The sequence below is a fragment of the Athene cunicularia genome, assembly GCF_003259725.1.
Source record: "Athene cunicularia isolate RWA chromosome 6 unlocalized genomic scaffold, athCun1 chr6_part1, whole genome shotgun sequence".
Classification (NCBI taxonomy): Eukaryota; Metazoa; Chordata; class Aves; order Strigiformes; family Strigidae; genus Athene; species Athene cunicularia.
Window position 1 is genome coordinate 11,050,612 of NW_020799105.1, and position 26,131 is coordinate 11,076,742.

General features: G+C 58.7%; 1 protein-coding gene across 1 annotated transcript in view; it reads left to right on the plus strand.

The window, feature by feature from the left end:
* Positions 1 to 26,131, plus strand: part of SLIT1 (slit guidance ligand 1) — a 69,205-nt gene that overhangs the window by 34,602 nt on the left and 8,472 nt on the right. Inside the window, exons 5-25 of the mRNA XM_026851501.1 lie at positions 16,802 to 16,873; positions 16,989 to 17,060; positions 17,488 to 17,559; positions 17,858 to 18,021; positions 18,394 to 18,541; positions 19,046 to 19,117; positions 19,386 to 19,457; positions 19,558 to 19,629; positions 19,750 to 19,893; positions 20,003 to 20,166; positions 20,282 to 20,305; positions 20,788 to 20,932; positions 21,072 to 21,146; positions 21,376 to 21,519; positions 21,822 to 21,965; positions 22,087 to 22,253; positions 23,362 to 23,494; positions 24,565 to 24,633; positions 25,017 to 25,088; positions 25,319 to 25,390; positions 25,681 to 25,752. Of these exons, the coding sequence (XP_026707302.1) occupies positions 16,802 to 16,873; positions 16,989 to 17,060; positions 17,488 to 17,559; positions 17,858 to 18,021; positions 18,394 to 18,541; positions 19,046 to 19,117; positions 19,386 to 19,457; positions 19,558 to 19,629; positions 19,750 to 19,893; positions 20,003 to 20,166; positions 20,282 to 20,305; positions 20,788 to 20,932; positions 21,072 to 21,146; positions 21,376 to 21,519; positions 21,822 to 21,965; positions 22,087 to 22,253; positions 23,362 to 23,494; positions 24,565 to 24,633; positions 25,017 to 25,088; positions 25,319 to 25,390; positions 25,681 to 25,752 (2,169 nt within the window). The remainder of the gene's footprint in view (positions 1 to 16,801; positions 16,874 to 16,988; positions 17,061 to 17,487; positions 17,560 to 17,857; positions 18,022 to 18,393; positions 18,542 to 19,045; positions 19,118 to 19,385; positions 19,458 to 19,557; positions 19,630 to 19,749; positions 19,894 to 20,002; positions 20,167 to 20,281; positions 20,306 to 20,787; positions 20,933 to 21,071; positions 21,147 to 21,375; positions 21,520 to 21,821; positions 21,966 to 22,086; positions 22,254 to 23,361; positions 23,495 to 24,564; positions 24,634 to 25,016; positions 25,089 to 25,318; positions 25,391 to 25,680; positions 25,753 to 26,131) is intronic.

Consider the following 26,131-nt stretch of genomic DNA (forward strand, 5'->3'; position numbering starts at 1 on the left):
TTTTTTTTTTTTTTTTTTTTTTTTTTTTTTTTTTTTTTTAGCCTCTTTCACAAAGACACCTATTCTCCCCCTGCGCCCTGGGGATTTACACAGAAAGCTCACCCTCGACATGGCAAAAGAAAGGCCCGGGCGGCCCGGGAGAGGAAGCTCAGACAAAGTTCGGTGTGTGGCTCTTTGTGTCCCCTTTGTAATTCCTCTGCACAATGAACTGGCCTGGCCACCCACCAGCCCCAGAGTACCCCCAGGTGCCTCGTCCCCCATGCCCCCCCAGTATAGCAGCAGGCAGTGCTGGGAATTCTCCTTGCCAGGCAGCTGAGAGCACACAGCCTTTGTGCTCAGGAAAGGGGAAATTTAGGCAGGATAGAGATCGCCATATTCCTGCAGCAGCAAAAAGCCCCCTTGCATCCCTGCCGGCCCCTGGGCAGAGCGCTGGGGGGTCCCTCCGGCAGAGCCCTTCCATCAGCCCCGCTCTGACGGCTTTTAACATGCTAATGACGCTCTCAAGGGCAGGAGCAGCTCTGTGTAAAACCCATGTTCAGCCCTCGGTCATGGACATTTGCTCGGAGACACAGTGTTAAATATTTATCCTCCCCGCCTCCCCTCCGACTCCGCAGGCATTAACAATAGCGATCGCAACTGGCCCCTTCCCCCTCGCCGGGAACATGTGGCTCCCGGACCATGACAGCGAACGTTATCGTTTGTACCTGTGAATTATTGATAAGGTATAAGATAGTTCTTGCGGTGAAAAAATAATGAGGAGGAGAGGCTGTGTACAGCCTGGTGAGGCGGCCACTGCTGTAAACCCACTTCTCCAGGGGCAAAATGGGCGGCAGGACCCCTTTCCTGCCAGGGCTCATCCACCAGCTGACCATGCTGGCCCTTTAGCAGCGTGCGGCCGCACTGGGCTGCTTTGTGCCTGGTGGCTCCTCTCTCGGTGTGGGTCTGGCTGTCGTCTGTCCCCTCCTGGCTGCCCACTGCCTTCCCTGGGGGAGGTGGGCAGCTGCCTGCAGCCTCCTGCAAGCTGGGGGATACTCGCTCAGGCAGCTGCCTGCGGGTGGTGGAGGCGAGTGGGGATGTTCCAGCTCCGTGGGTCGCTGCACACCCTGCGGTGCTTTGGTGGGGAAGGAGCACGTTTTGCCCGGCCCCGCAGACGCAGTGGCTCCAGAGAGCAGATGGGGTTTTAGGCTGGGTGAGCCTTTCAGCTGGCAGGGCTGGGGGGCTCGGGAGGTCTCCAGGGGCTGGAGGATGGAGAGTGGTCCTTGGGTTTATGGCTACACACTGTCCACACTGTCCCTGTGCCCTAATCTGTCCCTGGAAAAAGCAGGGTGAGGCTACTGAGTCCCTGGAAAGCAGGTGGCAGCCCTGGAAGGGGGTTTGTTCCCCAGCTTAGGGCTGTCCCTTGGCTGAGAGCTGGACTCAGCACATCCATCCCCTGAGCTACAGAGGTGAGAGCCTGTCCTGGAGAGCCCCCGGATCTGCCAGCTCTGGCAAGTCTGGGCTTCAGCTGTGCTTTGTGAGGCTCTGGGATGCCACATGGGAGAGTGCAGATGGGTTGTGGGAGTCTTGTTGTCAGTGGCATAAGCAGTCTGATAAAAATGAGGGTGCCTCTTTAAGCCAGTTCAAAGCCTGTCTTGGATGTATTTAGACCCTCACCCCCCCAGTGTTTTGCAGGAATATTATTAGCAGGGAGAGCCAGGGTGTTAGCATGCAGAGCCTGGCCCAATCTGGGGTTACAGATCTACATCCCTGGGCTAGGTGATGGAATGCCAGGGTGCTGCATCCACCCCAGGGACACTGAGGGTCTGGGGAGAGCACAACTGGGATGAGGCACCTGCTCCTTTGCACAGAGTTCCCCACCACACTCTGGCAGCACCACCCCTGCCCAGGAAGGATCTGCCCAGACCTGCTGTTCGCTGACATGAGATGTTGCTTTCCCAAAAATGCGTCTGAATCCAGTGTCCCGGACTCCAGAGATGCAGGATGTGCTGTTATTTCTGAAGATGCTTCCCAGGCACTCCTGTCCATCACCTGCCACAGCCTGGCCCACAGCTGGGGACCACCTCCTGCCATTCGTGGCTCCCAGTAGTGGCTATGGGACTGGGAGGGCTCCCACGAGCCGCCTGCCTCCGTGGCTCCCCCTCTGGGTCTCCTGGGGGAGGTGGAGGTGTGGGGTGCTTGTGAGTGCTGCAGGGTGAGGTGGATGTCTCATGCGGTTCCTTGGCATCGTCACTGATGCTGTCCCTTTCTTTCTGGCCTGCATGGTCTGGATACTGATTTAATTGCACATGAGAGTAGCAGAATTGTTCCCAGCCTCCAGCTTCTGTCTTTCTCCCTGCCTAGCCTCCCCAGTACTCCTTGGGTTGTGTGCCCAAGGAAGCATTTCTGGGTGAGGGCCATGTCCCTGCCTTCTGCTGCTCCTTGTGCAAGGGTGCATGAAAAATGACACTGCTGGGGCAAAGGCTTGAAAGTGAGAGTTAAGGAGTGATTAAGAGAGCACACGTGTGCACGCTGGTCGGTGTGCAGTGGGCGATGGGTTGCAACACATGTGCCGCAGTGTGTGTGGGCACAACGAGAGATGCTCCCAGGCAGTGCGAGGAGAGCCCCCGGTCTAAGGGTGCTCCCTCGCAGCGTTATCCCCGAGTACAAGCTGCAGCATGGGAGCTGTAGTGAGGAAGGGGCTGAGTACGGCTCCTTGCTCCCTCTGTGGCAGAGCACCCCTGAGCAGGCAATTGATCCTAAATTGAAACTAAAGGCTCTGGGAGCATGAGCCCTTGTCTCCCTGTTCACCCTCCTGCTCCCTGAGTTGCCTCCAGTCCTGCAGCAAAGACAGGCCAGGACACTCAGGTATCGACACTGAAGCGTGAATTTCAAACGCCTCCTCTGTCCTCATCCCCTCTCAGGTGTCTTGTAAGCAGAGTTATGTCTGCAGGCAATTACCTGGTGGTGTGTGCTGCCTTCACTCCTGGCCTTTTCCCTTGCAAGCTGTCTGCTCTCTGCTTTGCTTTTCTGGGAAGAGCCTGGCAGTGGGGCAGCTACGAGCTGTATTGGGCTGGGCTCCTGCCTGCAGGTTACGGTAAGGGATGCTGCAGCCCTCATGTGCTCCATCCCATGGTCCCCAAGCACCGTCTTAGCATTGAATTTGGCTCTTACACCAAGCAGGTGTTGAGGGTGAAGGCACAGATGTCTTCTGTGCAGGGGGCAAAGCAAGGCAGCCGTGCTTTAGCCTTGTTCAGAGCCAACACATGAGGATGGGACCAAACACCAGCCCTTTTCTCTCCAGGGTAGAGGGATGCCACAGGGACTGCTCATCCCATGCTGGATCCCAGAGTGCTGCGGGATGCTCACACGTTCAGCCAGAGCTGGGGCTGTGTGTGTGTGCAGGGAGGATCCGACCCCTTCCCCATGTGAGGCAGAGGCGAGACGGCGTGTGTGAACTCGACTTCACAAGACATCAAATGTGCTGCAGTCAGATGGAAATTGGCTCTCAGAGCTCATTTCTCCTGGCGCTGAGCAGCTCCCTGTTCCTGCTCCCCCCTCGGAGGGTGGATGGGCTGATAACGTGAGGAAGTGCCCGTTCCCCTCTAAGCCGTAGTGCCTGGGATCTCATCTCCAGGCTCGCTGACTATTTGCATTAATATTTACTTAACTAACCGGGAGCCCTCTTACATCCCAACCGCCTTTACTGTGAGGCTTGTGGGGGTGGTGGGACTGGCAGAGGCGTTTCTGGGCTGCCTTCTTTGTGCTCCGGGAATCTCCAACCCTCAGAAAAAAACCTCTCTTTGCCATAAGAATGGGCCCTTCTCAATTTACTTGAAAAGATGTCCCGGATTTCTGCCCAGGCAGGACCCTGCATTGTTCCCAGGCAGAGTTTCTGTGGGGGAGCTGGCTAATTTGCAGTATTTTACATATCTAATAAGTTGTTGTCAGAAATGCTTTTAAATCCCTGTAATATTTAATTAGGAGGCAGCTATTGGCATATTAGGTAGGAAGGGGGCTGTTTAATTAGCTATTGGTGAATTCATACCCATTAAGGTAATTAAGTTAGGTAAAAGCTGGAGGGAAGCTCCCATGCATGCATCTGCCCCATTTTGGAGCTGCTCTGGGATGCAGTGGGTTCGACCACAGTTGTCTGGCCTTGGAGTGGTGTGTACCCATCCAGGGCTTGCTGTTGGGCTTTCTCCCTCCATGGGGCGAAGGGAAGCCGTTCCCCATGGCAGGGACCATGCCCAGCCTGCAGTCCTCGCTGGAGCAGGATGTGTCCCGCCACAGTCAGGTCTCTGGCTGCCTCCCACAGGGCTCTGACATCTTGGGCCCATGACGTGCTTGTCTCCCAAACCTGGTATTTTTAATCTCTAAACTGAGCTGGGATCTGACAAAATATGAATCATCCAAGAAATGTAAGAGCGGGCAGAGTCCCTGGCAGACCGGGGGTGTATTTTTAGCCCATACGTGTTGGAATTTCACTGTTTCTTAGGGAAAAAAAGAGGTTTTCAGATCTGAGTGCCTTGCTCTGGTCATGCTGGGAGCCCTGCTACCGGGTCCACATTGCATTGCCTGCCTTGAAAATAAGGTTTTATGGCAGTGTGGGAGGACGAGGGTCAGGCTGTGCTGCACAGCCCCTGCTCGCCCCTCCCATTGCAGAGGAATATGCTGGGGGTCTGAGCCCTGCCCCGTGCCCACTGCCGAGAGCTCAGGGGTGCTGGCATGGGCACATGCATTCAGAAGTTGGCTGCTCACCCTTCTGCTGGCCTGGGCCAGCAGCCATGTCTTGGGGTACCAACATCTGGAGCTGGTCATGGTTGGGACACTCCTGGAAGCAGGGGTGTCTCTGGGGGCATCAGCACCCAAAGTTGCACCTGTAGCCTGGTCATGCTGCTGCATCCGTGCACATGTGCCAGCAGTGATCCCAGGCTGCCCTGAGATGGTTCCTGCTGCATCCTGTGGTGGGGTGCCAGTCTGTGATGCCCCTGCTGTGAGATGGGGCTCCCTGGCCACCCAGCTCCCTCCGAGGGGGCTGCTACCTGCTCATCTGTGCCTATGTGTGTCTCTCCCCCTCTGCAGGGTTTGCAGCCAGGACACTACTGTTTGGGAGATTTCATCCCCCTTTTAATGTTGGCAGTTGGAAGCTGGGGAGCCAGTAATGATGAAGGAGTGTAAATGTCAGCAGGAAACCAGCTTCAATCAGAACTGTTAAAAATAAACCTGCCAGGCCCGCTCTGGCAGGGGTAATCAGCCTCAACAGCTCCACTCCCCGGGTCCTAGAGCACGAACTGCAGCTGTGCCGAGCAGCGCTGGGCCACCCGAGCAGCTGCGCTGGAGGCTGGCTGCTACATGGGCAGATCCATCCCTGACCAGCAGCTCCCTTGGAGCTGGGAGGAGTGATCCCCCAAGGGTGCAGGGTCCTGTTCCCTCTCCCCAGACACACACCCTGGCTGGCTCTCCCCTTAGTGGGAATCCCCACTGCAGTCCCGGCTGGGCTTGAGCTAAGTTTTAAATGCAGCAATAGGTAGCACAGGAGAGGGATGTGGAGGCGAGCTGCTTCTGGTGTGTTTGTATTTTATTAGGAATCCCCACAAGCTGCCGGCTCTGGCATAGCATGGGTGGTGGTGGCGAGATGCTCAACCTTCATGAAAACACCTGTGACTGGGAAATGCCCATCCTCCCATCCCAGCTCATTTGGGTTGTTGCAGGAGATGTGGATGTGGCTGTTCAGGCACGTCTGCAGTGCAGGGCCAGCCTCGGGCTCACAGAGACAGTGCCCCCACCTGAAGTGAGATGCACTTGGAGCAGAGACCATGTTGTTAACCTCAAAGATAATTAACCTCAGGGCAGCTTGCAAATAGACGTGGGGACATGGGCCTGCTCCACCACTTGAGCTTTGATACGGAGGCGGTGGGAGAGCCCCAGGTACCCATGGGCTGGGGCTCCCCAGGCTGTGCCTTGCGGTCAGGCACTGCTGCCAGGCTCGCTGCTGTTCCAAGGTTCCATGCGTGTGTGTATCAGGGAGAGGTAGGAGGAGCATCCAGATGTGCCTCTGGAAACTCATCTCTGCCTCCCCAAAACAAGGAGCAGCTGCTGATGCCCAGCACAGGTGAGGTCTGTGGGCGGCAGTGTTTTATGACTGGAGGGGCTGCAGCTGTACTAACTGCTTGCAGGCAGAGGCTTCCCCAGACTCGAGGTGTGGTTTTGTGCCAGGGGCTCTTCAAAGAGCTGCTCCATGGAGGGAAGCCCCGTGGGCTGGGGTGCAGCTCCCTGTGGCATGGCTGTGACAGGGTGCTGCTCTCCCAAACCCTCTTGGGAGTGATGTTACAAGGGCAAGGGCAGCCCCCACTTGGGCCCAGCCTTGTGGCAGGGCTTTGCTGCCCTGCCAGCAGTTTTTATCCTAGCTTTGATGTGTGCCACACGGGATGGAGTCTCTTTATCTGCCAGTTGAATTTTCCCTGCTGTCTGCCCCTGCACTTGGTTCCCATGCTTGGGTACTCTTGCAGCCTCATGCTTGCTCTGCCCCATTTCCCACCCTCCTTTCCCAGTGGACCCTTCTCCTATCAGGGCTGTTTCCTCCCAGCCCTGTGTAAAATCACTTTTTTTTTTTTTTTTTCCCCCAGCTGCTGGGCTGTGTTTGAGATCTCCCATTGGTTCTACCCTGGCTGCCAACAGGGGCTGATACTTTTCACCCCACGATGCATCTCCCACCTTGCATCCCACTGCCAGCTCTGGGGTCACTCCCAGGCACTTTCAAGAAGCCAGGCTGAGATGCTGCTGGGGCAAGAGTTTTGCCTATCTTAATGTTAGGGCTAAGTGTTACAAGCCTTAAGGACCCATGGTCATGGCAGGGTGTCTTGACAAGTAACTCCAGCTGGGTCTTGCAAGGTTCAGCACTGGTTTTAGAGCATCCTCCAGGCCAGAAGGAGTTTGCTTTAGCCCTTCCCAAAACTGGCACCAGGGTTTAGAACTGCTATCCCAGGACCTGCAAAGCTGAGGAGCAGCATCACAGATCCGCAGCATCGCTCCTTGGCTCACCAGCCTGCACCAGATCTGGGACAGCCAGGACGCAATTCTCGGCTTGGCTCAGCCTCATTCACACCTCGGAGGAATCCAGGAGGGCCGGCAGGGCTGGCTTCACACTTATTAGCAATTAAAAGCCTCAGAGCCTGGGAGTCAATTAGCTCTGAGCTCAGCAGTGCTGCAAACCCAGGGGATGAGCCTGCTAACGAGAGCCTCAGCCAGCTCCCCACGGGGCTGGCTCGCAAGAAGAGCTGTTTGCTTTTTCATTTACACCTTGGATGAGTGTTGCTGCATGGAGTTTGGGGTGTCTTCTTGGGCACGAGCTGCCGGGCAGGGAACACACGCTGTGTGCTGGAGGGTGCAAGGCTTCCTGGCGCACAGGGCTGAGCCTGGCACCTGTCCCAGCAGGGCCCCCGTGCATGGGGTCATGGCGTGAGTGGGGATTGACCTTATCATAACCATCACAGGGCTGCACAGGAGGGTCTCGCTGTGGCACACTGCCATCTGCCAGAGGTAGAGCCAGATGTGGTCCAGCTAATGCCCACTGCTACCTCCCGGCTTGCTCTGTCCCAGGCTCAGGAGATGCTGGGCTGTGGTACCCAGTTTTGCAGAGCACCCCAGAATGTGCTGGGTCCCTGAGCCCTGGGATGATGCTCTGCCATGGGCAGTGGTTTCCTTGTGCAACAGGAGAGCAGTGGGGCGGTGAGCCGAGGGTGGGTTCACGGGGAGGCTGGTGGGGCCATGCAGCTCTGGGGAAAGGGATGTCTCTGCACCACTGATTTGCATCATGTTGGGAGCATGCTGGAAATGAGCCAGGTGATGCAAATGTGAAGCAGGTAGGTGTGTGGGCTGGAGCATAGCGTGGGAGCTGGAAAGAAAACATGCTTTGGTGGAGGGTTTCGCAGGGATTTCCCACTACTGGAGGGCGAGACAGAAGCAGAAGCATGAAAGGAGGGACGAGGAGAAGCTTGCTGAACACCAGGGCAGAGGGAACAGACTGAGAGGTGGTGGAAAGCAGGAATGGAGAAAAGCAGGAGGCCATGCGGTGACGGGGCCACCGGCTGGGTGTGGCTGTGTGCCTCGGCTCCCAGTGGCAGTGGGACATGGAGGCTGCAAGCTGGAGGTGCAGTTTTAACACCCCAATGTCCAGGCAGATGCTTGTTGGAGGGGATGAGCTCTCAGTGGGAGAAGAAGGGATAGGTGTCAGCAGGTCCCTTCGCAGGCAGTGGCTGGTTGGCTGCTCCCAGGTGAGTGCTGTGGGGCACCCCCTGCCCACCCCACCTCAGCCTCTGACAGACCACAGGGCACTGGGTGTGGTGAGTGCTGTGGCTCTCTTGAGGCACTTCAGGATGCTGGGGAGCTGGTGGCAATGCTTTAACCTCACATTGTCTCCCCTTCCCACGGATAAGGAGGTTGCAGGAACAAAGGGACAGTATGGAGAGGGGGCAGCGACAGGCATGCAGGGTTTGCAGCTTGTTATTTCACTTGTGTTTCCATTAAAGCTGCTGCTTTTAACTTGTTTCAATCTCTGAAGAGGCTCCAGGGTGGGTGGCAGATGCTTTATTCCCCCTCCCTCCCACCCTCTCCTCTTTTCCTTGGCCAGCTCCCCTTGTTCCCATAGCATCCCCCTTGGACTCGCGGAGGCTGAGTCCTGCGGCTCTGGCTTTGCAGCGTAGCCCACACGGGAGCTGCTCCTTGCTGGAGCTTGGACCAGAGCCACCACGCTGCACAGGCACTGCTTTGCGCAGAGAGCTGCTCGGCAAAGTCTATCTCATGCAAATGCCTTCCCCTCACAGATCGTCCTGCTCGTGATGGGGTGTTGCGTGTCCCTGACTTCCCCCGCACCCAAACAGGGGGCAGCTGGTGTCACCCGTGGCGCATGCACCCACGTGCCTTGGCAGCCCTTGTGCACCCCCTCGGCACACACAGGCACTGTGGTGGCACCAGCTGGTGTCAGTCACTGGTGCTCTGGTAGGGACAGCGGCCCAGGTCATGGCACGGGTCAGCAGCGTCCCTTTGAAGCTGCTGAGATTTATGCATGCCCTGAACTGTTTTGCTAAATCAGCACCACCACGCTGGGGCCGGGACTCTTCTCACTAACTGCTGCCACGAGCATATGTTGCATTTTACACACGCTCTGCTTGGCTGTCCAAGCAACAAACCTCTCCAGCTTTAATGTTTTGGGAAGCACCTCCACCTCCCGGGAGGGAAGGGGCCAGGGCCAAAGTCTGGAGTCAGCACAGCACTTTGGGAAGCCTTTCTCAAAAGAGGAGTGGCGTGAAGCATTGCTCCCTGGTCTGGCAGCATTCACCTTTACTCTGTGCTGTGTATGTGCTGGACAGGCAGAATTTGTTGATTGGGCTCGTGTCACTGAGGTCCACAGTCTGAGGTGCTCAGCATAACATCATGATGTCTAGAGTGTGTTGCCTTGCTCCAGTGAAGGATTGTTTTGTCCTTCTATGTGTATGGGCCTGTCAAGGATGAGTTCTGATCCATTGCTTTTGCTGGTTCTGAGATACCAAGAAATACTACTGCAAAAAACCTCAGATGGGGGTGGGGGGGTGCAGCTCTCCTAAGGGAAGTGATTATTTATTGTTGCTTGGACCTCGGTGGATGTGACCTGGTGTGTCATCCTGCCTGCCAAGAAGTTCTAAGGACTCTGGTCCCTTCGGGAGGACCATTCCATGGCCAGGAATCACATCACACCCCCGTGGGTGGTGTGTGAGCAGGTGATGAGGCCCTTGCACAGAGGAGGTGACCCCCAGGGCTGAGCAGCCTGTGGGACTCAGGAGCACAGGGATCCTGCAATTCACAGACTGGGACATGAGCCCTGCTTTCCAGCTAGGCTGAGGTAGAGGCACATGTGACAGTGCATATAGAGGCCAAACTCCCAGTGCCACCCGGGAGCAACGAGCTCTGCACAGGGCAGGAGAGGCCAGCGGTGGCTTTCAGGCTGCTATGGTGACTACAACAAAGATGCCTGGACCTCCTCATCTCTATAGAGACCTTCTAGGGACACCTCTATGCCTTTGCCTAGTGTATCACTGTGCCACAGAGATGTCTCCTGTGCTAATACAGGTTGCTGCTGCTATCCTTGTCCCCTCTGGCTGTACCATCCCTGCTCGGTGCACCCTGTCCCCAGTACACATCAAGCCTGTCTAGGTCAGGAGGCAGTTTCTGTGGCTGCAGGTTGTGGTCTCCCCTAGCACGCTGCAGGCTGCGATACCCGGAGCCAGGAGGATAATGAGATCTTAATAGTCCAATTATATCCCATCGATTTACTCAGCACGTAATTGTTGGCGGCTGGGGCTGCCTGATGAAGCGCTCGCTCCGGCTGCCAGCGGGGAGGGTTGTGCTGCGCCGCCCAGCCTGGGATGCTCCTCGCAGCAACCAGCTGTTCCCCCTCCCCCCAACTTGCTGTGCTCCCCCCGACCCGAGGAGGGGCAGGGATAAGAGTGGCAGGCAGAGACTGGAGCAGGGACCCTGGCACCCTACCCTGACTGAGCAGAGGGTGCAGGCATCAGGCTGACCCCGGGTTGACATGCCCCACGCTGCTCTGGGGAGTAGAAGGGTTGTACATCTCTGCCTCCCACTAAAACAGGCTGACAGGAGAAGTGACTCCTGCTGGGTGACCGTCCGTGCTGGCTGAGCAGCAGCTGAGCCATTGGCCGTGCTTGGCAGCCTGCACTGGGCAGTGTGCTGCCTACCAGAGGTGTGCCCAGCTGGTCTCCTGGCAGCAGAAGCCAGATCCCGAGCATCCACCTGCAGGCATCCTTGCCGCAGCATGGCATTGCAGGTGTATCTGCGCTTTTCTTCATTTCCATTCTGATCTGGTTGTGGCTGGGAGTCCCATGGACTAACAATGCATAATTTAGAGGAATCACTCTTAGCTGTGATTTTAAGCCTGCCTTTGTGATTGTGCTGGTTATCCCTTGTTCTGGTGGTGTGAAAAGCAGCGAATAATGTTCCCTTTCCCTCTCGCTGTGCTGCTTTGGACCCTGTCCCATCTCCTTCCATTTCTGGCCCCTGCCGAGGTGCCATTTCCAGACACGCCATGATCTCTTTCCTCGGTGGCAGGGGCTCACACTGAGCCCACCGTGCTGCACCCTGGCTTATGTGCACCTGTACCTCAGTCTGCGATCCCACCTTGTCCTGTGCAAACGCCAGGCTCGCAGCGGGTAGCAGGCAACAGCAGGCAGCACGTAGGCTCCCCGTGACCTTGGGGATGGCAGAGTGAGGCGGGGTGGAGGGGGTGGGAGGTCTGTCTCGTCCCCCTCGGCCAGGATGGAGTGGTGCCGGCAGCTGGGCTGGCGGAGCCCATTAAAAATCAAACAGCCTGACGTCATGCTGTGGGCACGATGTGGGACCCTGAACCTGAGACGGGGCTGTGGGGCCCTGCTCAAGCCAGTGCTGGGGACCAAGGCAGGTGACACAGTGGACAAAACCCTGCCTTGTTACCCTGGCACCCTGCTAATGCAGCAGCAGGGCAGCTGCCCCGACCTCCAGCAAGCAGCTCCCCTGGGGGGGGACAGAGCCTTTGGGTCACCCTTCCATGGGTGCAGGGTCCTTGCTGCACTGGGGGCTTGTGTCCATCACCTCAAGTGGATCGTGTGGCTGGGACATGTGGGTGACACTTGTTTCGCCCAGTGCGGGGCTGTCGGTGGGCGTTGATGCTAGCAGAAGCGGTGGGTGCAGCTGCACCTCCCCTGCAGCAAGAAACAGGAGAGCAAAACCCCAGGGGGACTCTGGGCTGTCGGCCACTAATGCAAGTGCTGATTTAGTCTATTGATCTTGTGTAAGTGGAAGTTTTTCTGCTGCTTCACGCTCACCCTTGTCACCTGTCAGGAGTGGGAGACAGTGGCGTGAACAGCCATGGTGGCGAGGCAGCCGGGGTTCTGCCCGTCCCTCAGCCCTGGGCAGGCAGTGCTGGGACAAACAGCATGTGTGGGATGACCTGAGGGACACTGGGCTGCTTAATAGCTTCTGGTGTCATGGTCCTTGATGGTTAGTTCCTGGCAGACCCTTTGGCTGCATGCTGGCACAGCCTCCTCTGGCACAGCACCAGTGAGGCAACACTGAAATCCGGGGAGCAGCTATCCCAGCCCGAAATGCTGGTGCTGCCCAGGGCTGCGTGGCCTTGGTTGTGAGGGCAGCTGCCTTGTCTGATCAAGACTTGGTGGGCGATTGCTGTGGCTGAGCTGGTGCCTGCAGTGGCTGGTCCCAGTGCCAGTGGCACAGAGCTGCTGGGGGAAGCACCTGGCCCCTGAGCAGGACCTGCCATGCATTTTCATTGTGGGAGCTGCGGCCTGGCAGCAGCTGAAGAGTTAATGCCTTTGATCTGCCCCAGTGAGCAGGAGAGGGTCTGGGAGACCATCAGATGCTAATGTGTTTCCATTGTGGGAGCTGGGGAGGAAACAAATTAAAGAGGAGAGCAACCCCCTGTGCTTCACCTTCCTGGAGCCAGCAGCTGATCATCTGCATGTGGGTGCTGCCAGGGCGAAAAGCCAGTTGCCTGCTGCGGCGTGTCTCTGCAGCCCTCGCTGGCATGGCAGGGACATGTCACGGGCTGCGGCTTTCACCTGGATGGAGATGCCCCTGTGGCTACTGATACCAGACAAGATGGACCTCTGCACCCCGACACGGCCAGCCCCGGGGGACGCTGCCAAGCGGGGCTGCCTGGCGAGGGGAGCGCCGTGCCGGAGGGATGCCAGGCTGTCCTGTCGCTCTTGGCAGGCGGCGGGGGGCTTGGAGGACGTGGGGCCAGCGCCGCTGGGAAGCAATTACCTCCCTGCTGCGTCCAGCCCTAATCCCCTCACACGGCGCACGAGGAGCCAGCTCGCCAAACAAGGCTCAATCAGGTTAAAGTGTGAAGTCAGGATTAACCAAAAGAATGAGAGTGTGGTAATAGCCCCGGCCTCCCTGCCCGGTCGCCGCAGCCCTGCTGCGGCCCCCTCCCTCCACCCGCCCTCCAGCCCGCCGGGCTCATGCCGGGGAGATTAAGGCTGCTGGTTTGTTTGCCTGAGTGGGCTCCCCACTGGGAAGAGATGTCGAACAGTTTTGCTCGGGTGCCCCGCTAAGTGCCGGGCAGGGCGGCGCACTGGGGGGTTGGCTCCTGCCGCCGAGCCCCTGCCAGCCCCGAGGGAGCCGTACCCCACTCCTGGCTCCTCGCCGAGGCTCCCCAGGGATCGGCAGCCGTGGGCCAGAGGCTGCTGGCTGCCAGAAAAGCCAGTGCTGGGGGCACCTCCTGAGCCACCCTGCAGGTATTCCACCAACCATCGTGCACACAGTGGGGAGGATTCAAGCAGGGAAGCATTCAAAATCCCAGTCCCTGACCATGGCCACCCTCCATGCTACCCAGCCGGGGGGAATGTGTGTATGTAGCTTGGCCATAAGGCTTTTGGGGATGTGGAAGGAAATTGGGTGCCTTCCTTCTCCCCATGGACTGGAGCTGGCTGTTGCTAATTAACAGGCATCTGCTGGGTCAGAAACCCGTGTGGGAGATGAGCCTGGGGGCAGAAGGGGCTGGGCTGGGGCTGGCTTAGGAAGGGGGGAAAATGCAGCAGATTCTTGGGGAGCAAGTGGGGGCCCTGGTTTGCAGACAGGCTGCTGAGAGCTTCCCATTGGGGCATGCATGTGTGCTACAGCCTCCATGGAGTGTTTGCCCAGGGTGTTGGCAGTCCAGATGTCTGGCTCTGTCCTCTGGCACTTGCAGGGAGGAGGAGGCTGTGCATCCCCCATTGCCTGCTCACCCCTCATCATCCTTCCCCCTCTGCACCCGTGGGATTACTGGAGCCCTTTGCACCCTGTCCTGTGCAGGGAGAAACTCCAGCTCCATGGTCACCATGGCATGGGGATGGGAGGACAGCAGTGCTGTGGATGGGCCAACTGCTTGGGTATTCCCTGGGTTCTATATCCAGGAACTCTTAAACTTGGAGCTTTAGGAAAATACCTGGAAGTGAAACTGGAAAAGACAGAAAGGCAGCTGTGACAACAGGGCAGGGGCTGCTTTCTTTCCCCCTCTGCCTGTGCCCATCCACTGGCTTGGTCCCCAGAGGGGCTGTCAGACCTGTCAGTGCTTGTGGTCACCACTGCAAGCTGGCACTCCGAACGCGATGGCAGCAACACACTTGTATTTGGCGGGTTGCGAGGTGTCACCGGCACAGCCGCCGAGGGTGCCGCAAGCCGTGCGGTGGAGAGAGGAGAAGCCGTGCCATCTGCTGTTTTTTTGGCGCCAAAGTGTAAAGCAAACATAGCTGGGAGCTATGAAACACCAGGAGGGAAGGGGCCGTGCCTTGTTCCAATGCCGGGGCCCAAGGATCCCGCAGGCAAAGCATGTGTTTGTCCTGGTGTCGTCAGCTGTGTAACCATGCCGGCAATGTAAGCCCAGTGCCGGGGCCTTGCTGAAACCCTCGCATCCAGCGTCTGTCCCTCTTGGCTTCGGTACCCCCAACGGCAGCACTTGCATCGGTGACTGTCACAAAAAGCTGTGAAGGGGAGAAGCCTTGCAAAGTCAGTTGCAACCTTCTAGCAGCATTTCCCTTGTGAGCTGTAAGTGAGCAGCTTGCAGACAGACGCCTGGGTTTACTCCCCGGGCGCGCTGGGACTCCCATGTGCTGCGAGCGGAGAAACACAAGCAAGGTTTTCATAGGGGAACCAAACAAGCTGCAGGCTGGGGCTGCCTGGGCAGGCAGTGCCAGAGCTGTGAGGGGGTTTCAGAGCACTAAAGCATGGTGGGTGTTCCATGCTTGGCCACGCTGTGGCCAGTTTAATGTTGGAGGACAGGCAGGTGCCCAGACAGAGCATGATGCATTGAATGCAAGGCTAGGAAGAGCAGTGAACTTTTGGGGTTTCCAGAGGGTTTCCTATGGGGATTCCTTCCTATAGGAGCCAAAAGGGAAGAGGGGATTTGGGGCAATGATGTGTTTTTCTGAAGGGTCAGTGCAAGTCATAGGGGTCCCGGGCTCATGGCGTCCCCAGCAGAGGATGGGGAGGGAGCGTTTGCATCTGAAGGGATGCTGGCATGTCGCGGGCTGCTGCAGGTGTCGGGTCCTTCCCCTTAGGAGTGTGCGAGGCGACTCCGATCCTTCTGGGGGGCCTCGGCCCAGAGCCCTGGGAAGGGCTGGAGCGGGGCGGAGCAGGCAGCGCAGGCGGCCCGGGGCGGGCAGCCTGGCAGTGCCGCCGCGCGGGTAGCAGTGAAACTGCGCCTGCCGCGCACCGGCTGCTGGCGGGGGAGCGGGGCTTTACCCTCCCCGGGAGCCCGGGCCTCTCCAAGGTAGGCATCTCTCTCTCTCTGCTCCAGCAGCGGTGCTTTGCCAGCCGAGTTTGGATCCCCAGGAACGAGACAAAGCAATGCAGCAGCCCTTGCGCGGTTAATACGGTGTCAGAGCGATGCAGCAGCCCCTGCACAAGGTGTGCAGGGCACAGGGGCTGGTGCATCAGTCTGGCACCATGTGGCAGCTCCTTGGTGGCTGGGCATCCCACTGGAGGGCTGGGCAAGGCCACGGTTCTTGGGTTTTCCTTCTTCTCATGCATCTGTGCAAGCGATGCTGGTGTGTCCCTCTGGCAGCGTTTCCCCGTTGTGGCAGTGAAGGTTTTATCTGGGGTGAAGTCCCAATTTGGAGATCTCCAGCTCTTTTGCAGGCAGCTTGTGGGCCATGCTGAACCTGTTTTCTGGAAGAAGCAAGGACACAGGGGAGGCTGGGGGCAGGGCGGGGAGCACAGATGCTGTGCCTCTGTCCTGACCCAGCCCAACTGCCCTGGGATATCAGTAGTGAACAGGCTTCATTATGCTGAAGCACACCTGGTGAGCACTGAGTGTGAAATACTGGCATCCAGGGACACCCCAAACCATCTCTTGGGGCTGGAATGAAGAGTGTCTGCATGGCCTGTGTAATGCTCCGGATGCTTAATCTGTGCAGGATGCTCTGGTCCTGCTCCAAACTCACCCATGGACTTGCTGCATAGAACAAATGCCACATCATGCCTCAGTTTCCCTGTGCCAGGAGGGAGCTGGGGACTTGGCCTTATGCCCCATGGGTGGCTGGAGCAGGGCTGTGATGGTGTGGGGCTGGGTGCAGGCACCTGTCAAGCTCAGAGGAGCTCCTGGCCCTTGAAGTGGGATAGGGAATGGCTGTGTGGGAGCCATGGGGCACAAACACAATAGGCACGTCCCCTCAAGGATGGGGTGAGTTGAGCCAGTCCACTCAGACTCTGCTTGCAGTGAGATTTTTGGCCTTCATGGTTATTAAAAGCCAATGCAGGCAAAAGGGGGAACCGACCCACTGCCAGCCCTGCCACACAGAACCTGGCCAGCCTAGCGCGCCCTGGCATTGCAGAGCAGGTGATCACACAGACAATGCCCTGTAGCAATGAAGTAATTAATGACCCGATTATTTGTGCCCTCTAAAGTGCAGGGCAGGCTCCATGGGAATGCCTGCTGGAGCCACTAAGTGTAATTACCAGTTAATCAGCAGGGACCTGTAATTATAGCAGTCAGAGGCTATTTAAGTACAGAGGGTTTTCCTAGCGCTGTGCCCTGCTGCTCTGCTAATCAGAGCTGGGGACAACCTGGGGAGCTTCAGCCACTTGCAGCCACCATGAATAGAGCCAAACTTGCCTCAGGATGGCCAGCAGGGCAGTGGGCAACCAAGGACCTGAAGCCAAATCACAGTTTTCCAGAGCCTCTGGGGGATGACTGAGTGCCGGAGCATGCCCCTGCCTGTGGATGCCTTGGTCCTGTGGGGCATCGTGTTTTGCAGGCACCGTTCATTTTCCTTCCTGCCTCTTTCTTCTGCAGGGACCTGAGTGAGAACTTCATCCAGGCTATCCCCAGAAAAGCTTTCCGTGGGGCCACTGATCTCAAGAACCTGTGAGTCCCAGCAGATGGGCATGAGGGAGTTTGGGGTCAGGTCCAGTGGGTGGCATTGGGACCCACCAGTCGCCTGGGCTGTCCCAGCAATGTTCTTTCTGTCTTTCTCCTGCAGGCAGCTGGACAAGAACCAGATCAGCTGCATTGAGGATGGGGCTTTCCGTGCCCTGCGGGGGCTAGAGGTCCTGTAAGTGGTCAGGGGCCAGCTGGAGCCTCCAGCCTGCAAGCACCATGTGGGGTGAGGGTGTCCCTGGGTGGTCCCCACTCACCGAGGCACTACAGGGACATCCCCAGCGTGCCATCTCACCCTGGTCCGGAGGGGGGGCTGAGCAGGGGTCTGGTATCACTGCAGCAGGTCTGTGCTCCAGGGCCTGATCCTGCTCAAGGGGGTCCACCTGACTGCAGCTGGCTGTGGAGGGAAGAAGCCTGGAAAGGGCAACAAGCCCTGCCCGGGGGTTTGAGCTGTCCCCATCCCTCACCTCACCATCCATCCACCCTGTGTCAGGGGGGGCGGAGCGGTGCTGCTGCTGCCAGGGATTTGGTGCCCCCTAGACCATCTCACGCTCTCAGTTACTGCCTGGCTGCCCTGACCTGCCCCCTCTGCCTTCCTGCAGGACTCTGAATAACAACAATATCACTTCCATCCCCGTGTCCAGCTTCAACCACATGCCCAAGCTGCGGACGTTGTGAGTGCTGGGGCCCCCCGGGTTGGAGTGGAATGTCCCCAGCTCTGCTGCCAGTGCTGGCAGCTCAGCAGTGCTGGGACAGCACTGTGGGGAGGGGATGGAGGGGACACCCATGCAGAATTTCCCCAAGAACTGCCAAGCAAGGTGGCCTTGGCAACTGACACAGATACTCTCGGGCTTGTCCATGTCCCACTCTGTATGCCCCCAGCCTTTGGGATAAGCCAGGCTGGGGCATCTGGAGGGCAGTGGGGTGGGCAGGAGCCATCCCATGGCCTCTGACTGCCCTGTGTGCCTGCAGCCGCCTGCACTCCAACCACCTCTTCTGTGACTGTCACCTGGCCTGGCTCTCGCAATGGCTGCGCCAGCGCCCTACCATTGGGCTCTTCACCCAGTGCGCTGCTCCAGCCCAGCTCCGTGGCCTCAACGTGGCTGAGATCCAGAAGAATGAGTTCAGCTGCTCCGGTGAGAGGGACAGGGGAGGCAGCGGGTGCCAGGGTAGGGACACAGACTGGGGGGAAAAAGCCTGTCCCATCGATCCGGCCCACCTCTGCTCCCTGCCATGTGCCCTAACTCAGAGTCTGGATACACACTGTGGGCTTGGCTCAGGTCAGCACAGTCCCTATCAGCGTGACAAAGGGTGCATCGGTCTGTGCCCTTGGAGCTGCCATTTGCATGGGGTTGGGGTGCAGCAGGGCATTGTGCACCTGTTCAAGGGTGCCATGAGCTGTCCCAGCACACCAAGCTGTCACCAGGGTCCCTTCCTCGGGACATAGCTGCCACATGTCCCCCTGGCCCAGCTCTTTGTCATTTCTATGGTGGTTGCTTCCCCGGCAGGACAAACGGACCCGGCACGTGCCCAGCTCTGCAGCTTGTCCTCTGGCTCCTGCCCGGCCATGTGCACTTGCAGCAATGGGATTGTGGACTGTCGAGGCAAGGGGCTGACGGCCATCCCTGCCAACCTGCCCGAGACCATGACAGAGATGTGAGTACAGCCCCTCACCACTGGGCTCCGGGTGGCTTGAGCCAGTGGGGACATGGGGGCAAGCCCCATGGCTTAGCCACCTCACAGGGCGGCAGGCCTTCCTTGCCCTTCTCCCATACTGCCCAGACTTAGCCCTGGATTTAGCTGTATTAAAAATGTAAATAGAGAAATAATCTCCTTAGGGGAATCCAATTACGGTGCAAAGCCCCCATTGGGACTGCGCGTAAAGCGTGTGGGTGGCATTGGGTGTCCCCAGACCCAGCGTGCTGGGGAGGAGGAGGTGATCCCCCCACCCCAGCCAGCATGGTTGCCCCACCCATGGCACTCCTCCCCAGTGGAGAAAGTCCTGATCACAGCCTGCAAGTTGTCCCTGGGGTGAATGGTGCCACTACACGGGGGTAACCTATTGCCAGCTTGGGTGTCTTGCAGCCCCCCAGCCCTGTCAATGGGGTGCTGGGGCTCTGCCAGCCCTACAACACTCCTCTTTCCCCCTTTTCTGTGTAGACGCCTGGAGCTTAATGGCATCAAGTCCATCCCCCCAGGTGCCTTCACCCCCTACAAGAAGCTGCGGAGGATGTAAGTGTGCAGTCCCTAACAGCTCACACCAAAACCCAATACCCTTCACCCTGCTAGCCACTGCTGTGACCCCACAGCCCCCCACTCCAACAGGCATGGGGCATTTGCTGTGACATGGGTGCTCCACATGGCAGCACGGGAAGGGGGTCTTGGATACCCCCAGCTCTGTGTATCGGGTGATGGGGGTGGTCTCCTGGACCAACTGGGAGGATGGGTGCATGGGGCAAAAGAAGAGGAGACCAGTCCACCTTCTCCCTTTGGTTTTCAGAGACCTGAGCAACAACCAGATCTCAGAGATCGCCCCTGACGCCTTCCAGGGGCTGCGCTCGCTGAATTCCCTGTAAGTGCTCACACCGGGGTGTGTGGGGTGGACACTGCACCCACTGAACTGTTCCCACACTGCTTCCCCCATCTCTCTTACACCAGCCTTTCTCTCCCAGGGTGCTGTATGGCAACAAGATCGTCGACCTCCCCAAGGGCGTCTTCGGGGGACTGTTTGCCCTGCAGCTACTGTAAGGCTCCAGCGGCTGGGTGGGATGTTCTGCATGAACACCAGGAAGCAGGGATGCGGTCCCCAACACTCATGGTGCAGTGAGGGGGTCCCTAGGTTCACCTGCTTCCTTCCCTGCCAGGCTTCTTAATGCCAACAAGATCAACTGTGTGCGGGCAGATGCCTTCCAGGACCTGCAGAACCTCTCGCTGCTCTCGCTCTATGACAACAAGATCCAGAGCCTGGCCAAGGGCACCTTCACATCCCTGCGGGCCATCCAGACCCTGTGAGTACCCATGCTACCTATGACGCCTGAGCAGGCAGGTTCCTGGGGGGAAGCATCTGGGTCGGTAGCCAGGGCTGGAGGTGGTGGTCACCTGCTGTCCCTGGCACAGGCACCTGGCCCAGAACCCTTTTGTCTGTGACTGCAACCTGAAGTGGCTGGCGGACTTCCTCCGCACCAACCCCATCGAGACCAGTGGTGCCCGTTGCGCCAGCCCCCGGCGCCTGGCCAACAAGCGCATCGGCCAGATCAAGAGCAAGAAGTTTCGCTGCTCAGGTGAGAGCCATCCCCGTCCCCATCATGGGCGACCTGCAGCATGACTGTCCTCAGCTCTGCCCCAGCCTGGTGTCCGTGTGCTCAGGGTGCTGATGTGGTTTTTTTTTTTCCGCAGCCAAAGAGCAGTATTTCATCCCAGGTAAGAGGAGAAGCCACACGCGTGTATGCATGGTGCCCTTTTGGCCACAGTGCCTGTGGTGGTGGTTGTGCCAGAGCCCTGCAGTCTGGTTTGGCAGGACCACGCTGCATTTCCCATCATTTCTGGTTGCTGAGTTCCCAGGTGGCACAGTAACAGAAGCACTGGGTACCAGGACGTGTTGCAGCATCTCCCATCATGCTTTATTCAGATTGGCACAGAGGTGCCCCCAGGGTCTGGCTCTGGTTGAGAGAGGGGAGAAGATGGTAGGCAGCACAGAGCCCCATGTACCCAGGCTAAATATCCTTGCAGATAAGCTGCTTTGGGCACAGGGAGGAGTAATATGTGCATAGCAGCTGGGATGAAGGGAGCTGGGGAAGAGATGGAGCCCAGCTCAGGGTGTGGGAGGATCAGAGGAGGGGACAGCAGGTGCAGACCCCATGCCTCTGCCCACGGGAGCCCACACTGCCCTCGCTGACATGCAGGGACAGAGGATTACCAGCTGAACAGTGAGTGCAACAGCGATGTCATCTGCCCCCCGAAGTGCCGCTGTGAATCCAATGTAGTCGAGTGCTCCAACCTGAAGCTCACCAAGATCCCGGAGCGCATCCCACAGTCCACGGCCGAGCTGTAAGAGCCTTCTCCCTCGCACTTTGCTTTCCCTCCTGCAGCCACAGCATCACTGGCACTGGGGTTTGGCTCAGAGTTTGGTCTGTGCCAGGCCTTTTGCAGCCACCTCCTGAGCTCTTCTCCCTGCTGCCCATTCCAGACGCTTGAATAACAATGAAATCTCTGTCCTGGAGGCCACCGGCATCTTCAAGAAACTCCCACATCTAAAGAAAATGTGAGTATTGGGCAGGTACAGTCCCTTCAGGAGTGGCCAGGGGCTGGGAGGGCTCATGGGGGTACTGATGCCAGGGCAGACTGGGGTGTGAAATGGGGACAGTTCCCAAGCTGAGGGTCCCCTGAAGGACTGGGCATCGTGGGATGCTCAGTGGGACCTGGGGGAGGTGAGGTTCAGGACGAGGTCAGGGCAGAGCCCCCCATCCCACCCTGCTTTCCCTTCTCCACAGCAACCTCAGCAACAACAAAGTGTCAGAGATTGAGGATGGAACATTCGAGGGGGCATCCTCAGTCAGCGAGCTGCACCTCACCGTCAACCAGCTGGAGTCTGTGCGGAGCGGCATGTTCAGGGGCCTGGACGGACTGAGAACCCTGTGAGTCCCCACTCTGCCAAGGGCACAGGGACATCCCTGCTCCTTGCTCCCCTGTCCCGCCTGTGATCCCAGTCTGCCACTGTCTGCCCCACTGTGGGGACAGCTCGGGTGTGCATTACCCATCCTCTGGCCTCATCCAGAGCAGGGGGGGCGGGGGGGCAGGTTTTTGCTGCTCAGGGACTGGCTCAGGCTCATCCTGCTGCCTGACAGTGAGGTGGGCACAGCCTGGGCACTGCTGAGGTGGGTTTCCCCTGTGGCACCCATCCAGGTCGTTAGGTGCCCTTGTCCCCTTCCCCCTGTAGGATGCTGAGGAACAACCGCATCAGCTGCATCCACAACGACAGCTTCACGGGGCTGCGCAATGTCCGCCTGCTCTCCCTGTACGACAATCAGATCAGCACCATTGCACCGGGTGCCTTCGACACGCTGCAGTCCCTCTCCACGCTGTATGTCTCAGGCCCTGGGGGGGATGCTGCCAGGCTGTCCCCATTGCATTGGGGGGCTGCAGGGGATCCCCTTGCCCAGTGACTGCTCAGGTGATGCCCTCACACTCCCTCCCATGTGCAGGAACCTGCTCGCCAACCCCTTTAACTGCAACTGCCAGCTGGCCTGGCTGGGGGACTGGCTGCGCAAGAGGAAGATCGTGACGGGGAACCCGCGGTGCCAAAACCCCGACTTCCTCCGGCAGATCCCACTCCAGGACGTGGCTTTCCCCGACTTCAGGTGTGAGGAAGGTAACTCACGGGCCCCACGGCGCCGGGGGCAAGGGGGGACCAGGCTGCTCTTCCTGAGCTGGCACCATGTTCCCTCTTCCAGCACCGTCCTTGCTCCCGGGATGTTTGACAGTGCCCCGTGGCAAGCTGGTAGCTCAGGGGGTCCCTCACCTCAACCTGTTAACACCTTCCCCTTATGATGTCCCTTCCTGGTAACCAGCCCTTAGGGCTGCACTCAGATGTCCATGAGAAGCTTTGAAGGTGGGAGAGGAGTTTGCATCCATGGCACCGCGTGGCCCTTGTACATAGTCAGGTCTGTGCTGGCAGACACTGTGCCCTGGGTGCTGGCAGGAGCAGATGTGTAGGCAAATCCCATGGGGGTTTATCCTGCTCCTTCCCTCCTTCCCTTCCCAGCCCCGCACACACGCTGGAGCTGGGCATATGGAGAAGGCGGGGAGTGCTCATGTTGAGAGAAAAGCCTTTTTAAAATTTTTTTTAAATTTAGAAAAGCTTTTGAGCCCTCTGGAAAATATTTACAAACAAATCATCATTTCTTCTGCTTTCCCTCCTCCACCACGTCAAAGACTGAAGGGTTGCATCCTGCGCCTTTCCTAACGGTGCGAGAGAACATACGGTCGTCCCGGGGACGCCTCTCCCGTGGGAGCCCAGCGCCGTGGCAGGGAAGGGGAGCAGTGCCAGCTCCTCCGGCTGCTCGGCACAGGCACTGCTCCCTATAGCCTGTGTCTGGGAGATGGGTGAAGGAGGTTATTTCAGAAGGATTTGCAGGGCTGAGACCCTTCTTCCGTGCCCTCCTCTCCGCTGTCCCTGGGACTGGATTTCTACTTGAAAATGGTGAAAATCAGAGCAGCCTTGAGCTGGCTGGTTGCATCCATCCTGGTGGGACAGGCAGTTTATGGGCTCAGGAGAGACTCCTGTACGCTGACTCTCAGCCAGGCTGAGGCTATTGCCTGCTAGTGGGTTGCCTGCAGCACCCCGCTTTGGGGGCGAGGGGAGATGGTTGGCATGGGAGAGGAGCAGTTGTAGGCGGGCACAAGGCATCGAGACCAGCCTCATACAGTGCCTGAGGGCTGGGCCCTGGTGGCTTTGTGACTCTCTGTGCCTGGTGCAGGTCAGGAGGAGACCAGCTGCATCCCCCGGCCCCAGTGCCCACAGGAGTGCACCTGCCTCGACACCGTTGTCCGCTGCAGCAACAAGCACCTCAAGGCCCTGCCCAAGGGGATCCCCAAGAATGTCACAGAGCTGTGAGTGGTGGGCGAGTGCCCAGGTTCTCCCTTGACTGGCAGTCATCCCCCTGACTGCCAGCGACTTTGCAGCTCTGGGTGGGGAGGGTCTCGGCTGTGGCGTTGCAGGTGTCAGGGCAGAGATGCTCCCTCCCACACCCCCATCCTGGAGCAGGACCCCCACCCAGCCAAGGGACACTGTCCAGCCCCAACCCCAACAAGGGGCTCTCTGGTGACTCAGGGCTACCAAAGGTGATGTGCAAAGGGTGTTGTCACCCTTTGGGAGGGGATGGGTGGGACAACCACCCCCTGCAGCTGCAGCCCCCACACAGCCGTGCAGCCTAGGGCTCTGTGGTCCCCAGCAGCCTGCCATCAGCAGCAGGGACAGGGCCACCCTGTCTCTGCCAGCTCCTCAGCCCCTCTCTCCTGTCACCTCTCGCCATGGCTGTGGGGATGTTCTTGGCAGCCCCAGCTCCAAGCACATGGGCAACAGGATGTGGTTTGCCTGGGATCAGCCACCCATCACCGTGTGTGTCAGGGAGATGCCCAAACAGCCACGCCAGGTCTGGATGTGCGGGCACCGTGATGCCTGTCACTGTGAAAGGGGCTCTGCACCTGTCTGGGGTGGGGGATGGCAGCAAGTCCTGTCTGCAGGGAGTGTAGGCACTGGTTGTGCACATGCATATGTATACCACCCCCTCGCACCCCTGCGCTGTCTCGCACACCCCTCCCCTCTCTACACCCTCCGCTCTCTCTCACACATGCCTTGGGAACGGTTACGGCCGCCCACGCTCACATCGGATGTGTAAATGTAGCACATGGCTGGTGTGCTCACACACGCAGGCTGCTGGGAGACTGTCCCCGGGGACCCGCATGTAGAGCCCTTGGGTGTGCTAATGCACTTGCACACTGACTCCTCCACCAGCCCAGGGGTCCCCAAAAGCCCCACAGGCCCGGGTGCCAGGAGGGAGGTGATACTGGAGATGCTCTTTGCAGCCTGAAATCCAGGGGCGTGCACAGGAGAAAGGAGGGCAGAGGGAGGGACCTCTGGCTTCTCAGCCACCTCGAGGTGCTTTTGTTCTCCTTTGCAGTTACCTGGATGGAAACCAGTTCACTCAGGTCCCAGGGCAGCTCTCTACCTTCAAGTACCTGCAGCTTGTGTAAGTAGCCAGGAACAGGAGCCCAGGTAGCCAGTCTCACTGCTGGGGCCTGTGGGCAAGGACGGGGTGTGTCCTCACGGTGTGTGATGCTGAGGAGGGGCCTGGCAGTGTGCAGGGACCCCTGACATCCCTCTGTGTCCCCCACTCTGCGCCAGGACACAGCTGACTGGCAGTGATGCTCAGCCCTGGGTGCTCACAGGTTCTGCAGGCGTTGGGCATGGGGCAGAAGGAGGACAGTAGCATTGCTGCCATTACCCTGTGTGACAGCCCTTGGAGGCCATGCCATGCTGCTGTTCACACCCCATTGCAGCTGAGCAGGCAGGGGAGCAGCAAGGGGGGTCAGGGCCCAGCTGGCTCCAAACCCTGGGGTCTGTCTTTTCCAGTGATCTGAGCAACAACAAGATCAGCTCCCTGAGCAACTCCTCCTTCACCAACATGAGCCAGCTCACCACCCTGTAAGTGTGGTCCCTGCAGCATGCCACCCCGGGCTGCGGCCCAGCTGAGCTGCGGGGGACCCCAAAGATTGGGAGGTGCTGGGGGCACCAGGGTCTCCCCTCTCCACCTGGGTGAAGCTGTGGTTCAAGCTGGAGCTCACACAGGGGGAGTGTGCAGCCCAGGGTGGGCTTTGTGCAGCACATCTAGCAGTGCCCCTGGTGCTGTGTTACCTCCTTCTTCCCTTCTGCAGGATCCTCAGCTACAACTCCCTGCAGTGCATCCCCCAGCTGGCCTTCGAGGGCCTCCGCTCCCTCCGACTGCTGTAAGTGGTCCTGCTCACAGCCCTGCTCGGCCCCTTCTCTACTTGCTGCCTGTGTCCTCTGTGTCTGCTTGGAGCTGGGCACAGGCGGGTGGGCAGGGTATGGGCTGCAGAAGGAGCAAGGGGAGATGCATCAGCCTCTTGGAGCAGATGGTGCATTTGCAACACAGTGTGGTGAGGTCCAGCTCTGTCACCCACACCTGGACCCATGGGCTGGGGGCAGCCCAGCTGGTCACAGTCCTTGCTGCCCACGCTGGAGCCTCAGACATCGCAGGACCCTCTGTTCTCTGCAGGTCTCTCCATGGCAATGACATCTCCAGCCTGCCTGAGGGCATCTTCGCAGATGTTACCTCCCTGTCCCACCTGTGAGTATCTCCCACTCTGCAGGGCTCAGGGCTGGACACAGGCTTGGGAGACCTTTAAAAACCACAGGGCTGAGTGCACCTTCTCTGGGAACTGAGCTGCCTCCTCTCCCCTAGGCCAGTAGCTGGGCCAATGTTTGTGGGGCAGTGCTGTGCCATGCCTGCCCTCCCCATGCTCCACCTCCCAGTGCTGCTGGCATGGCCCTATGGTCCTCGCTGGAGGTGAAGTCCCCTCCCGACCCCACCAGGTCACCGGGGTCTTCTAGCATGCAAGATCAAGCCATGCAAGATGCTGACACAGCTGTGGGTTGGCGGGGCTGCTCTGAACCCTGGCAGCTTGTCATTAGCCTCCTGCCAGGGCGCTTCCCTGCAGCCCCCCCCG